General features: G+C 30.5%; 2 protein-coding genes across 2 annotated transcripts; one reads left to right on the top strand and one right to left on the bottom strand.

Annotated features, from left to right (window-relative positions):
- Nucleotides 1–7,614: 7,614 nt before the first annotated feature.
- On the top strand, nt 7,615–9,094 carry LOC133290041 (NAD(P)H-dependent 6'-deoxychalcone synthase-like). The gene is made up of 4 exons (XM_061488087.1): nt 7,615–7,971; nt 8,090–8,333; nt 8,439–8,615; nt 8,709–9,094. Exons 1-4 carry the CDS (start codon nt 7,649–7,651, stop codon nt 8,910–8,912), a joined length of 948 nt encoding a protein of 315 aa, XP_061344071.1. The 5' UTR covers nt 7,615–7,648; the 3' UTR covers nt 8,913–9,094.
- Nucleotides 9,095–12,220: 3,126 nt separating this feature from the next.
- Nucleotides 12,221–14,002, bottom strand: LOC133290048 (uncharacterized). Its single transcript, XM_061488102.1, has 6 exons — nt 13,820–14,002; nt 13,601–13,740; nt 13,389–13,512; nt 13,009–13,284; nt 12,810–12,920; nt 12,221–12,724 (listed from the first exon to the last, which is right to left on the bottom strand). The coding sequence occupies exons 1-6, from the start codon at nt 14,000–14,002 to the stop codon at nt 12,221–12,223; spliced, it is 1,338 nt and encodes a 445-aa protein (XP_061344086.1).
- Nucleotides 14,003–15,613: the final 1,611 nt, after the last annotated feature.

The following is a 15,613-nucleotide window of genomic DNA, read 5'->3' as shown; positions in this document are numbered from 1 at the left end:
TCCTCGATGCAAATGTGACCCAATGAAAATTACAACGGAAATTTTTTTTTCAAAATTTTAGAGGAAAATGTATCTGTGAAACTTTCGACGGAATTTAGATTTCATAAAGATTTTTGACAAAATATTTTTTTCGTTGAAATTTTTTACAGAAATATTTTCGTCAAAGTTTTTTACATAATAATTTTCGTGGAAAATTTTTAACGAAAATGTGTTCCGTTTAAAATTTTGATAGAAATATTTGTTATCGAAAATTTTGTCAAAAATATTTTTCGTCAAAATTTTTTGACGGAAATGTGTTTCGTCAGAAATTTTGACGGAAATTATTTTCGTCAAAAAATTTCGACAAAAATTTTTTTCATCAAAAATTTCGACGAAAATTTTTTTCGTCAAAAATTTCAACAAAAACTTTTTTCGTTAAGAATTTCGACGGAAATTTTTTCGTCAAGAATTTCGACCGAAATTTTTTCGTGAAGAATTTCGACGAAAATTTTTTCGTCAAAAATTTCGACGGAAATTTTTTCGTCAAAAACTTTTACGGAATTTAGATTCTGTAAAGAATTTTGACGAATTTTTTTTCGTTAATTTTTTTACAGAAACGTTTTCTGTCAAAACTTTTTACAAAAAAATTTCCATGCAATAATTTATTTAAAAAGTGACAATTTTCTAAAAACTATTTATTTTTATTTTTTCTAATAATTTCTATGCACCATTTTATTATAAGTTTTTTTTTTAAAAATACATATTATTTTTTTAGAAGGCCCGTGGGCTGGCCCTAACCCATAGGGCTTTGGCCCGTGTGGATCTATATCATTGTGGGCTTTTTGGCCCTAACCCACTTGGGCTATGGCTAAATGGGTCGGGCTGACCCGTTTTGACAGCTCTAAATACGAGCAGTTTTGGTTAATAAACAAAAATTAAAAAAATAATCCATGCAGAACAAGAACAAGGTCGAGGACCATTTGTTAGAAAATTTCTTTGTTAAATTCAAAATAAAGGGAAAAAATATTTGTCATTTTGGTAGATTTTTTGTTTGTTTTTCTTTATAATACTTTTTTTCTTTCTCTGATTTTATGGAGAAAAAATATAAAAAACTATCAAATATATATCAAAATATGTCCGTTTTACTTAAAATAACATAAATTATATTATTTAAAATGATAAATATTTTTATCTTAATATACTAAAAAATAAAAAACTTTGTATAAAAAAAGCTAATATTTTTAATTAAAATAAATTATAATAAATACTATTTTTTTTTCTTATCTATACATTCGTGACATATGCAAACAGACTTCAGTAAAACTTCTGGTCTACGGTCTACTATAAAAATCATGCTCTTTGAATGAGGAAAATTGTATGGAAAATTTACAATTGTCATGAATTTATAGAGTTGCCTTCTAGTGAAGCTCACTCGTAGTGAAGACATTTCAAAATTGAAGCCAGTCTAGAATTGGTATAATGGTGAGTGGTTTAGGTGGTTTGCTTGAAGTCATAAATTTAAATCTCAGTGCCAGCATTATATTCAAATTGTGTAACAACATTTTAGGGTCTTTTAAATATTAAGCAGTTTAGTCAAAATATTAAAACAACCACATATATAACGGAGTGTATACTAGAAAAATATTTTCGGTGCTACAAATGTACCAAGCACTCGATATTAACTCATTTATAATATCCCTATGTTTGTGGTTATTCTCTTTTTTATTTATTTCTTTTCTCTTTTTGACAAGAAAGTACCTACTCCTATTGTAAAAAAAATATACTCGTAACCTAACTTAATGAATAGGTAATACAAAATTAACATAATATATATAAAAACTTCTACGTTAACATTGAATCATATTTTTTGCAGCTCGTAGTACCTAATATGCATTTTCCCTTTTTTTTTTTATTTTGGTTGTGAATATTATTGATCTCAAAATTGAAAAAGTAAAAAAAAATATACATAAATAATAATTAGTACTATATATATGTTTATTTTTGGTTTTTTTTTAAGTTATTCTTTTATAGTTCTTTCAAATATTCGTCAATTTTTTCTCCCTCAAAATAAACTAATGCAAACACAAACTTTGATCATTAGATGACTTATTAATAAATTATGGTTTAAGTGCTAACAAACATTAAATTAAACGATTTGGGCCAAGAAAAATATATTGTTAGGAAGAACAACATCATTAACTGAATAAGACTAATCTCACATCTATCCGAATAATTGAGAAACGAAAAACAAAAATAGTTTGATATAGTTTGAATTGTGTTTCCGAGAATAATTTATTGATTTAAAAAAAAAACATGTTTAATAAGGCTTGTTTGATAGAAATAGTACAAAATCGTTTGGGAGGGAATTTGCGACGAAAAATAATATGGAGGATGAAATTAGTGCCCAAATTTCTATTACTATACAGGTTTTTTCTAGTAGTGTTATAATTGTTTTTTAGTTTTTAGAGAACATGTCTAAGTTATTTTTGTTTTGTATTTTGGCTTTTAATTTTCAAAACATAAAAAATACAAAGACGATGGTTATATTGATAAATTTTTTTTACAAATTTACAAATTATATTATGTCTAAGATATAGTGTAATTTGTAAGAGTTTGTAAATAAAAAATTTATAAATATAATTTTCCTCAAATACAAAACCACCTATTTTATTAACTATTTTATAAAATAATTTAAAATAAAATAAAATACAATCAACAAGGCAAAACAGATGCCTTATTTGCTCTGTTATCTTGTATTCTCATTTGTCTTTTTGTGAAACAACTACTTGTTTTTTTTTTTTTTTTGGGTACATGGAACTACTTGTTTTTACATACGGCAGTTTCCTATATATTGTCACTTTCCGGAATTTTCGTAACCTGCATACAGTAAGTTAGTCAACGTCTCGTGGTTTTACTCAAACATTTTGTTCGGACCGGTGCCTCAAATAATGCGGAAAGGTCGACATGTACGCAGAAAAACAGAAGAATGCAAGAAATGAAGAAGAGAGAAACAACATACAACAAGTTTTTGGAAAAAATAACTATAATTTAAAAGGACACAAATTGTGTTTACACAAAGTATGACTGGTCATACTTTATATAAATCATAAAAGTTGTTTTTTTTTTCTCTCTCCTCAGTCACATCGCTGACGTGTAAAGTGAAAATAAAATAATTTTTCAGAATTACACAGTCATACTCTGTGTAAGTCACTAAAATGACACAACTTGTATCCTTTTAGATGACACACACTAAACCCCAAATTTTTAACGCGGAAAATCTCTCATAATGCATAGGAATTAAACCACCGAACCTAGTCTAAAAATTCTTTAACTATAATAATAATAGAATTACAATAATTAAGTTTCCCTAATATTATTAGATGTTCACGCTCAAACTTCACCAACAATAATAATTATAATTTTGCTTTATGAAAACGATCACTCTCTTTTCTAACAAGCTTCTTCTAATCTTTTACAAAGGATTTTCATATCTTTATACAAAAGTGAGATGAGGCTCTTCACCTCCTTCTAAATTCTTACTAATAATAATGAAGTAGATAATATTTATTGATGTGATTATTCAGATATTAAGTCATGCATCAATAAATACAGTGCATGTTTAACCACCAAACATTAAGAAGAAACACACCCCAACATATTTTAAGTATCAAAATGAAATTTTGCTATGGATTATATTGTATTATTAACCATTATATTTTTATTAATTTCTAAGAAAAATTATATGATCAATAAAGAGGTTAGTTAATTTTTAAATATACTTTTTTAATAATCGAATCAATATATATATATATATATATATATTATTGTTATTTTATTATTTTCTGAATTATTAGGTTAAGTGAGTAGTTATTTGTAAGGAATTTATTATTTTAGTTGCTTTACTAGGAGTTGTGGCTGACTAAGTCATGGCTTGTTGTTAGTGGATAGGAATTTATTATTTTCTGATCAGTTGGTTTTTTTAATTAGTAATGGGGTTGTTAGTGGTAAAAGTTATTTCTTATTTTTAGAGTCTGTAATTGTCTATTACACTTTGAGATGAATAAAATTATCAAAAGAATTATTTGGCAGAAAGCACTGTGTGCAAAAGGTTAGGCTTCCTCAGTAAAATCAAATTCCTATTTTTATTTATTTTGTTTGTAACAATTGATCAAAGCTTAGGCATGGACAAACGCGTTCCGAAATTAGAAGACTCGATCCCGTCTTCGTCCGAGCAATTCAAGGAGATGTTCATCTAATTCTCCAACTAACTGGATGTCTTGGTGGCTACGCTAACACAATAAAGAGGAGATAATTTTTCATTAGTGGCCTTTCAGAAGACATTCAGGTGATGGAAATGGATCAAAAAAGTGTGAAGAATTTGTAAAAAATGCTTCAGGTTTCAAGTGTAGGAAGATTTTCCACGCAGTTGATGCACCAATTGCATGCCTAACTACAGAGAAGAACTTTGAGCCCTTGCTTATCAAATCCAAGCAAACACAAACTCGGCAATTAGAAAAATACAGGACCATTGCAGATTTGTTTAGTCATATCAGCTGTTCACTTAGATTGCTGCATCTACGTAAAAAGTCTCCAACTTTTCAAAATATTAGCAAGTAGATCAATGTTCTTGGCAAGAGAAAATTCTCTTATGCCTATCTTGCCTAGATGGAGTATATACTTCACGAAGGCATGCACATAGATAAGATATTAGTTCATGATAAGAACAACTTTATGGACGAAAGTGATGGAGAGGTAGACAAAGATATCGAAGATGATTCAATTACTTGAAGTTGATCTTACTCTCGAGGACAAGAGTAAGGAGAAGGAATGTTACAGTTATTTTATTATTTTTTGAATTATAAGTTATTTAAGTAGTGAGTAGTTATTTTTTAAGAATTTATTATTCTTGTTACTTTAGTAAGGAGTTGTGGCTGACCAAGTCATGATTGGTTATTAGTAGATAAGATCAGTTGGTTTTTTTATTAGTAATGAGATTATTAGTGATAGAAGTTATTCCTTATTTGACTGGTTAATTGTAATGAATAAAATTATCAGAATAATTATTTGGTGTGCAAAAGTCAGGCTTCTTCATTAAAGCCAAATTTTTATTTTTATTTATTTTGTTTGTTATATATATATATATATATATATATATATATATATATATATATATATAATCAGAATTATGTCAAGAGTGGGTAAGTGGCGAAAAATTCGAATAATATGTATAAAATTATAAATTTAACTTTAGTGCCATTATTGTATAAATAAAATTAAAATTATGCATCAGCATTGTCGATAAGATTTGTGTGATCGTCATTTGTAATAAAATGTTCTTTTATTTGATATACCTAATGGCGGCTTTATGGTTTTATAGAACATACATACAAGCAACGTGCAAGGGAAAGAAAACTGAATTTTGAATTCAAACATGGCTGGTCTTGGCCCACCTTATGCATGGTTATGAATTCCTGTTGCCTTGACAACACCGGCGGTACAAGGGAAAGATAAAAAGTGGGACGCCATATGCTGCTATATATGATACTATGGCTTACCAGCTTTGAATATGCAGTTTTATAAAAGTACTACTTTTAAAGAACGACCTGGGATTTTCAATTAACTATTTTAAATAAAAAATAAAATAAATTAACGGATAAAATATAAAATTGCAGATATAAATGATTGAAAATATTTTTTTCATATTGTATGAAATAAAATTATCTTAAATATAAAAGAAAATCTACTAAAAAAAGAGAGAGAAAATAAAAAGTAAAGAAAATGAAGAATATGCTGACACGGAGAGTAGAAAAGTATATTTTTTACCATAGCTGACATGATATTTGTTGAACTTCATGTCTTCAACCTTGTATATAAATGGCACCGAGAAAAAAATCAAATATTAAAGTCTAAGATATTTTGGAATTTGGGCCTTTCCCTTTTGTTGAAAGGAATGGCGAGTTTGTTCATTTGTCTTACAAATCATAAATTATGTCTTAGATACAAAGTTTGAGCCTTGCAACTAAAATACATGTACAGGAGAAAAAAAAATTTATTGGGGAAAAATTATTACCGGAAAATAATTAGGAAACGTTTTTTTTCGGAGAAGTTATAAAAAAGTGTTTGATTGAGCAAAAATTTTTCGAGATAATTTGATTAAGTTTTCTGAGTTATTGTTTAGTTGATTGTAAAATAGTAGTAGAAAACCCTTAAGAGTAGCTCAGTTGGCAACTAAGCTCCTAAGGGTTTGCTTGAGTCAGGGGTTCAAACCCTGTCTCAAGCAAATTCTTGAAAAATCTTTAGGGGTTAGAAAATTATAATTATAAAGACTATAATAATCCTGAAATAAATTAAAATTACAAAAATACCATGATTTCCATTTCAAAACGACGTTATATTAGGCTTACTGCAGATAAGTATCTGCATTAACTGTAGAAAAAGCAAACATATATATATATAAAGGTAAATCAAACAATAACGTAGAAAAAGTAAATAAATTTGGTAATAGGTAAATATAGAGGTTTTTACTACTAACTTACTACTTATCTAATCATCATTGAATCAAAGAGACAGAATGTTAAAAAGTTTTTGAAAAAAAAGAAAATGTTGATCCAATGATAATTAGATGAGTAGTGAGTTGGTAGTAGAAAATTTTGATACTAAGAATAATAACAAGTGAGGAATGGGCCATTCACCTTTCCCTAGTTTTAAACCAGCTGAGCTAAGAACGCAACATTGTACCAAAAAATTAGAACGGAAGAATTGTGTTAAAAGAGTCCAGAAATGTCTTAATAACATCTCATGGATGCATTTTCAACTAGACAGAAATTATACTAAATAAATTAAAGTTTTTTTAAAAAAAAAAAAAAACTAAAGACCCTCTTTCAAGAATGTTATAAAAATTAAAGTATAAAATTTATTAAAAACCATCTCAATTTCCGTCCGGTCCACCAAAAGCATAATATGTAGCTTTACACATAATTTATCTTAAAAGAAAAGTCCAATCTTACTGGATAATAAGTTCAATAATAATAATTTTCCAATATCAATCCACTACTGAAATTAAGTCATACTACTTAGGATAGTCACATACCAAACTAGTAGTAGCTACCCACTCCCACCAACCACAATAAACTATAATTTTTATTTGGAGGAATCTATCCTATAAAAAGGTGATAAGGCCAACATATACACACACCATCAATGTCTTAATAACATCTCATGGATGCATTTTCAACTAGACAGAAATTATACTAAATAAATTAAAGTTTTTTTAAAAAAAAAAAAAAACTAAAGACCCTCTTTCAAGAATGTTATAAAAATTAAAGTATAAAATTTATTAAAAACCATCTCAATTTCCGTCCGGTCCACCAAAAGCATAATATGTAGCTTTACACATAATTTATCTTAAAAGAAAAGTCCAATCTTACTGGACAATAAGTTCAATAATAATAATTTTCCAATATCAATCCACTACTGAAATTAAGTCATACTACTTAGGATAGTCACATACCAAACTAGTAGTAGCTACCCACTCCCACCAACCACAATAAACTATAATTTTTATTTGGAGGAATCTATCCTATAAAAAGGTGATAAGGCCAACATATACACACACCATCAACAGCTAGCAGAACATTTCCCATCTCCATTTTCATCAACCTTACCCAACATGGCAGTCACTACAATCCCTGAAGTAGTTCTCTCCTCCTCCTCTGGCCAAAGGAGAATGCCAGTCATTGGCCTTGGCACAGCTCCTGAATCTGCAAGTAAGGTTAGCACAAAAGATGCAGTCATTGAAGCCATCAAACAAGGTTATAGGCATTTTGATGCTGCTGCTGCATATGGGGTGGAGCCATCAGTAGGGGAAGCCATAGCAGAAGCACTTAAACTTGGACTTATTGCTTCCAGAGATGAACTCTTCATTACTTCCAAACTTTGGGTCACTGACAATCATCCTGAACTTATTGTTCCTGCTTTACAAAAATCACTAAGGTGATTAAATTTACCCTTTTAATTTTGAGCTGTTCTAATAATGTTGTTGAGTATTTCCTCTTTTGTTTTGACCATAGATAAGTATTAACTTAAGCGGTTATGTGTTTTTTGCATGCAGGACACTTCAGCTAGAATACTTAGACCTCTTTCTTATCCACTGGCCCATTACTACTAAACCAGGAAAGGTTACCTACCCAATTGAAGTATCAGAGATATTGGAATTTGACATGAAGGGTGTGTGGGCATCAATGGAGGAATGCCAAAGACTTGGCCTCACCAAAGCCATTGGAGTCAGCAACTTCTCTATTAAGAAGCTTGAAAAATTGCTACCTTTAGCTACTATCCCTCCTGCAGTGAATCAGGTATTAATTAATCAAGCACATAAATTAGTTCAATCTAACCATTTACTTGCATATTAATCCATTTTACATGACTAATTGTGTGTACAAATCCTTAATTGTAAATAGGTTGAAATAAATATTGGGTGGCAACAAGAGAAGCTCAGAGAATTCTGCAAGGCAAAGGGTATTACCTTAACTGCTTTCTCACCTCTTAGGAAAGGTGCCAGTAGGGGAACCAATCTAGTGATGGACAATGATGTTCTCAAGGAATTAGCAGATGCTCATGGCAAAACTGTTGCTCAGGTATAATTAATACCATCTATCATTTTGTTTTTGTTTTAGTTTTTTAATTTTGATGCAGATCTATAATAATACTTTTTTATAAAAATTGTACAGATCTGTCTTCGATGGATATATGAGCAAGGGGTGACTGTTGCTGTTAAGAGCTACGACAAGGAGAGGATGAAGCAAAACTTGCAAATCTTTGATTGGTCATTGACTGAGGATGATTACAAGAAAATAAGTGAAATCTATCAAGAGAGACTTATCAAAGGACCAACCAAGCCTCTTCTTGATGATCTGTGGGATGATGAGCAGTGACCGAAATCTGAAATTCTCGTATGCTTACTCTGAATAAGGGAACAGTACTATCATCCTTCTGACGATGCCAAACATAGAATGGGATATGGAAAGTTGATATGTTTTAGATATGGTTGTGGGAGTGTTCCTACCTTTTGCCTTTGTTTAGGTGCTATGTAGTATTGAAAATTTCTAAATTTAATACGTCCAATACCAAATGACCCTGTCTTCTCATAGCATTGCGAGCATTATATTAAGGACTTAAAAAATTTAACCTTATCACCATAAAAAAATATCATTATCTCGATCAAAATGAGTGGAATGAGAGTATGAGACAAACTTATGCTCTAACTTTCTTTATCTGTTCTATTAAAATTATAGACAACCAACCAACTTGCCACTATAGTGCCTCTTTCTAGCACAACTTTCTTTCTCATAATTACCCACTTGAATAATAGCTTAGTTAACAAAATGACTGCAATAGAAAATGTTGTATTGGGTCATAGAGGGTTGTTGTGGAATTTAGGGGCATGGAGAATTTTTTTTTATAATCACGATTTTTTGGAATACGATGAAAAAATAAATTTTCTGAGAATATTACTAAAAAGTTATTTGATAGGCCAACATATTCATGGGAATATTGGATTAATTTTCTTGATGTTATATTTGGTTGATTGTAAAATATTGTTATGATTGTGGATTCCCAAAAAAAGTATCAAATATTCTCATCATATGGGATTCTAAAAATACCATCAATTTGGTGATATTTTAAGATATAATTTTTTTTCATAAGCATGAATTCTGGAAATTTGACTTTCCTGAGAAAATTTTTGCAATCCTCGTACCAAACGTACGTAAATTGAATTCTCAATCACCTTCCTGTGATTTTAAAAAAAATTCTTCTACCAAACACTCCCTTAAAGTTACCGCAAAGACTCTCAAGTTCACCTTTGGGTGAGATGTGGATAATATTTATTCTATTCAACTATAATTTTACTAAAGTAGAATAAGCAAATTTTCCTAAACAAATAGAATTTTCCTTGATGAAATTATTCAAATCTGCTGCATAATAATGTTCACTTTTCAGACACCATTTTTGACTGCCATTATCTTAAAGGATTAACTTTCCTGAACAAATAGAATTGGCTGTTTTTATCTTAGTGAGAGTATGGAAAAGTTTGTGTAAAAAATATAGCAGTGTTTTCCATGTAAAGGAGCTGTATTTTAATATATACATGAATAACTTTGCACTCAACATTCAACAATGACGCCTACAATAAATAAATCTGAGAATGAGTCAACACTTGTGCTTTCTAGTGAACAAGCCCTTTCAATTAAGTTGATAATCCGTACTCGCACGCGCGCCATTTTTATTTTATATTCAGCACATAAAATGTACACAATAATTTTAAGGGTCTTTAACTTATCATGTTACATGAAGTCATGCAACACTAAAAGACAAAAAAAAATAATAATAAAAAAATATGATAAGACACTTTGTTCAATGATTTTATTTTGTCTTATCTTAACATAACTAAATTAATTTTCCTACAACATAACTCTTATTTATCCCTAATTTTAAACTAAGAGACTTGGCTTGTTAGTATAAAGATGTGTTCACCATCTTGATTATTTAAGTCTTGAAACTTTAGGTAAGCACTTACGAGAAAAATTCTTCTTAGATAATAATTTATAAAAAAAATATATTTAAAATTGATTGACAATGAATACACCCTGATGGCACTAAAAAACCATGATACTTGTTTTTGAAATATAACTTTTTTATTTAGCAATTTTCTCTCAATAATTATTGTCATTTTCCACCCATCAGCAATTATCTGTTAAGCTTTGATGCTTATGATGGTATTAATCCACAGGCTCAAAGATTAATAATTGTCTGTGTGTTTGTGCTTTTTGTTTAAATTAAGAAAAGGTATTTTTTAAATAAAATATATATTAAATTTTTATAATAATTTAATAAGTTCTTTTTTTTTAAAAAAAATTTAAACTTAAAATAATTAATATTTTTCTTAAAAGCTACAAATAATAACTTCCGAAAAAATGTTGAAAAAATTTAATCATAAAAGTTTTCAAAAACTTATTTACGCATGCACTTATTCACGTATTAATGACTATAAGCAACAAATCTATAATAAGGGGCTCCGACACTTATATCTCGATATAAAACTTTAAGACTTGGATTTTTTGGTTCATTCCTTATGTGAGATTTTTTGTTACTCCCATTTGAATTCCTAATCTACTAGAGAAGAGAGTATTTATCCAGAGACTCCTTTGATATCCAAAGCTTGACGCCAAAATTGTTGTTCAAATGAACCCACTAACATATGTGAATCACTGAGATGTTGCTGTGAGTGGAATGTTTCGGGTATAAGGAAGTTCAGTGTTTTACGGTAGGACAGACACTACTAAAAAAGCATGGATTAGAGACAGAAAAATTCCCTCACTAAGTGAAATATTTCCGTCACTAAGTAAATTAGTGACGGAATTAGAAACGGACAAAAATCCGTTACATTATGGCTCGTCACTAACAGATGGAGACAGAATTATGAATTTGTCTCTAATAGAGACGGATTTTAGGACGGAACAAATCCGTCTCTATCTGAGACGGAAAAAATTATGTCACTATTAGAGACAGAAATATTTCCCTCCCCGATAGTGATGGATAAATCTGTCTCTATGATATTATTTTCTGTCACTAATTTATGCACGTGAACTATGTGTAATCCGTTCCTATTAGAGACGGAAGTTGTTAGGGACGGAAGTTGTTCGTCTCCATTAGTAATGAATTTTTTCCCTCTCTGTTAGTGACAAACAATTTTCTGTCTTTGTTAGTGATGGATAATTTTCATCTCTGTTAGTGACGAATATTTTTCCTTTCTATTTGCGATGGATATTTTTCCCTCTCTGTTAGTGATGGATTGTTTCTTTCTCTGTTTGTGAGGGAAATTTTTTTCTCTATTAGTAATATATTGTTTCTATCTCTATTAATGACAATGTTTTCCATCCCAATTGGTGACATATATTTCTGTCGTTATTTTTATCCCTAATATTTGAATTTTTTTCAAAATCAATTACATTGAAAATTTAATTTTTACCGAAAACTAATATTAATTATAATCTAATATTCTTATAGGAAATTCAACTGACACAAAATATAAAGTAGCCATACTAAATGAAAATAAAGATCAAATCAAATCCAACCATTGCAATACAATAAGTTTTTACGTGAATTCATAAAAAATAACAAAATGTATGAGATAACAAGCAATATTCACAAATGAAGATAAGAAAAGGAAATATGCATACTATCAATTATCATCATGCAACTGAACATCACTATAATCATCATAATCATCACTCTGTGCATCTAGTGCCGAAGTAGTAGTAGTGGAGGTGCGCACATCTCCTCCTAAACGAGCCATCAACATCGCCAGTTGCTCTTTCATAATTGCCATCTCTCGGTCTGTTTTCTCTTTCATAATTGCCATCTCTTGGTCTGTTTTCTTTTTCATAACAGTCATTTGTTGTTGCGTGTTCTCATATTTCTGCTTCAGCTGCTCATTTTGGCTGGATAAGCTGGTGACCAAGTCTCTCATGTGATCATACTCATCTGTGGAGACTCCTGACAAGCTAGCAGAAATCTTTGTGGACTTATAATTCCACGCCTCTGCACCTAAACCATATATTCGACCTTTCTTGTTCATACCACCAACAGCCTGCAATAATAGCACTTCATCAGATTGACATGTGGATGCCTCTGCCCCAGCCTCCAATGCATTGTCACGATCAGTCCTTCGCTTCAAAAAGTCCTCCTGAAATTACAAAAATTACATTAGTTATCACTTAAATCTGATTTAATGTCAAATAAACAAAAATTCTCAAATATCACAAACTTACAGCATATCCCTTTGCCTTCTCATTAACCCATAAGCCATCTGATTTAACTAAGTGCATCTTCTTAAATACCTCCCAAGATAATGACTCTGGATTTATAGTAGGATCCATCCTCTACAATACAAAAGGTTATCCAAACATCCATAATGAAAATGAGAAACAATAGTTTTTAGTTGTACAATTTTTAATTCAAATTACTTACCAATCTCTTCTTAATTTCCGTTGCTGGGATAGAACCTCCAACATGTGCAGGTCCTTCGTATTTTGATCTATTTTGTTTGTTTTTCTGAGACCTTCTTTGCCAGCTTGCTAAGGCCCATTTCTCCTGCAGCTGTGGTAAAATATCTGATTTAATCCATGTCCCTCTCTCCGTACCTACCCGAACCTTGTGCAAATGATGTGACAATAAATACGATGCTTTGTGATGAAATGTCTTTTGCATAAGAACCTCATGCTGTGGAACACATTTATACATTTTCTGCATATACAAATCATATAACAATTAACAAGGTGATTGATTAATGAGTAGTGTATGCTGATATAAAAAATATGTACATACAAAATTAAACAATTATCTCATACCCTAAATTGTTTATACCAGTTGTCTCCCACTGCCTTGCGAACCTCTCCATATGAGAGCCAACTTGTATTAAAGTTACTTTTTACGATGTCAGTTATTTCTCGCACCACATATGGAGGGTCAAACCTGTGATCACAGACACAAACAATTAGAAACTTATTTACAAAGAAGAATTTAATTAACTACACGAATACAAAAAGTATTCAACGCTTACGCCGTTCCCATGGGGCGTATCCATATCAACTCATCAGCAGGATCTTTGCTCCCCCATACGGGAAGCATCAATGCACCACTAGACATTGTCGCAGTGAAAGAGTCAACACCGGGTGTAGGGAGGGGTGATGGGCTAGCTACCTATGTGTTCAATTTAAAAACAATTTATATGTCATTTACATAAGACAAGTACTTAAAACATTTAAGTTCATGGAAAAACCTGATTTGCCTCATCTGTGGAGGCAGCAGTATGCTCTGGAGTCGGGGTAGAAAGCCTAAATGATGAAGGACTAGGCTGCGAGTGTGGAGTCGACTGCAGTGAAGGGGACTCAACTCTCATTCCCCCTCGAGCTATGCCCTTACGCCTATTAATACCTCTACCTGTATGTCCATTTGGCGACATCTACATACATGAAATAGTAAAAACCTGTGATTCTAGTAATACAAAAAAGAATAGAGTTGTATACATACAATATTAATATATTAGCTAATTAAATGCAATAACAGTACAGTAAGACTTAAGAAATTCATAAGACTTCCACAATTATATCTCATAACCCAACAAAATTATAAATTTGCAATAAATGATAACCACACAAACAACTATCTTTTTATATATATTGTAAGAATAAATTAATTTGTTGTAATGAAAATTAATAAAAAAAGTTAATTTTACAATCCAACCATATATTATAATATCTTTAAAAATAATGGAATTGAAATACTCCAACACGTCAATGGGTATACCTTCCTAACATAGATATGCATATACCTTCCTATTACTAGAGTTACACTAAGGTGGTAATGTGATCTTCCTGTATAAGTTTGTTGAAAAAATTGTGCTTTGATTTCTATTTTCTGAATAAAAAGCAATTAGTAAATGAACTAACAAAATAAGAATTATTCGAGTTTATTGCATATTAACCCCCATGTAAAGACCCTACAATGTAATCAGCATCTCATTCAGAAAAAGATGTGAACTCTTATATCATAACAAAACTGAATAACAGAAGCAAGTAGTTAGCTACATATAATAATAAATTGATTTATTAAATACAATGTCAAGATTGAGAATCTGGAGCACACTTCTACATAAGTTGATGAAAGATATTACTAGAGAAGGAAATTGGTAATGGAAATGGTTTACCCCCACCAATTTGGTGCTATATTGAGAAAAAGAAACAGAGTCTCAAAAAATTGAAAGTATATGCAGCGTGCATTAAACAGTTCATGCATATGATTGACAACATTCTTATAATGCAGTATTGAAGGCCAATACGACATGCTTTCTCATTTCGGTTTAAAATACCAACTTAAAATATGACAACTAAGATCTTTAATTTCTCATAAATATTGTGAACAAACTTGTCATGCAACAAAATGAATAGGACATTAATGTAAACAAGTATTCAAGATATTATTTCAAGTTGAGTCCATCGGTTCCTGGTTGCAACGAGCACACGTAAAGCATAAATTTTTCAGATGATACAGCCTAGGTGATATACCCACAAATACAGCAAAAAGACAAAAGAAAAAAGCAAGAGTATAATTTATCATACTTTGTCTTCAGTGTCGTCAGGACGAATTACCAGCCTTGCTTTAATTTCTTCAGAATAGGGATAATTTCAAAGCTTATGCAAAAGTGATGTGGGTTGTGAGAATGGTGAGAGAACAAATTATGAGAAGGATGGTTACAAAGCTCAAATACACGTTCTTGGCTAATAAAACTAAAACGCGGGAATCAAGGTTGGGAGGTGGGAATGAACTGAAATAGTAAAAAAATCGTGGGAATCAAGTTTTGGAGGGAATGAAAAAAAATAGTAATTTAGATAATATCTCATATGACATGATATTTGAACGGACTGTTACTATATCCCTTTTTTTTTGGGAATTTTTCAACTTCATGATAGGCTAAATCAGTTTTTATATTTGGCATTGTGAGATACACGTATAGCCTACTCGAGCAAGTACAGTGGAGAACCTTGAAATAAAATAATTTTTCTAAAAAATAAAC

This window comes from Gastrolobium bilobum, unplaced genomic scaffold, assembly GCF_033153095.1.
Source record: "Gastrolobium bilobum isolate Gb01-03AN ecotype WA unplaced genomic scaffold, APGP_CSIRO_Gbil_v1 utg7782, whole genome shotgun sequence".
NCBI lineage: Eukaryota > Viridiplantae > Streptophyta > Magnoliopsida > Fabales > Fabaceae > Gastrolobium > Gastrolobium bilobum.
This window is presented reverse-complemented; position numbering and strand designations above follow the sequence as displayed.

Excerpts from the sequence above, each read along its gene's own strand:
- LOC133290041 (XM_061488087.1), top strand. The coding sequence starts at position 7,649 with ATGGCAGTCACTACAATCCCTGAAGTAGTTCTCTCCTCCTCCTCTGGC. Across the intron at positions 8,334-8,438 it reads TCCCTCCTGCAGTGAATCAG|GTTGAAATAAATATTGGGTG; the intron begins GTATTAATTAAT and ends AATTGTAAATAG. Across the intron at positions 8,616-8,708 it reads ATGGCAAAACTGTTGCTCAG|ATCTGTCTTCGATGGATATA; the intron begins GTATAATTAATA and ends AAAATTGTACAG.
- LOC133290048 (XM_061488102.1), bottom strand. The coding sequence starts at position 14,002 with ATGTCGCCAAATGGACATACAGGTAGAGGTATTAATAGGCGTAAGGGC. Across the intron at positions 13,741-13,819 it reads CCACAGATGAGGCAAATCAG|GTAGCTAGCCCATCACCCCT; the intron begins GTTTTTCCATGA and ends TTGAACACATAG. Across the intron at positions 13,285-13,388 it reads ACTGGTATAAACAATTTAGG|AAAATGTATAAATGTGTTCC; the intron begins GTATGAGATAAT and ends TTGTATATGCAG.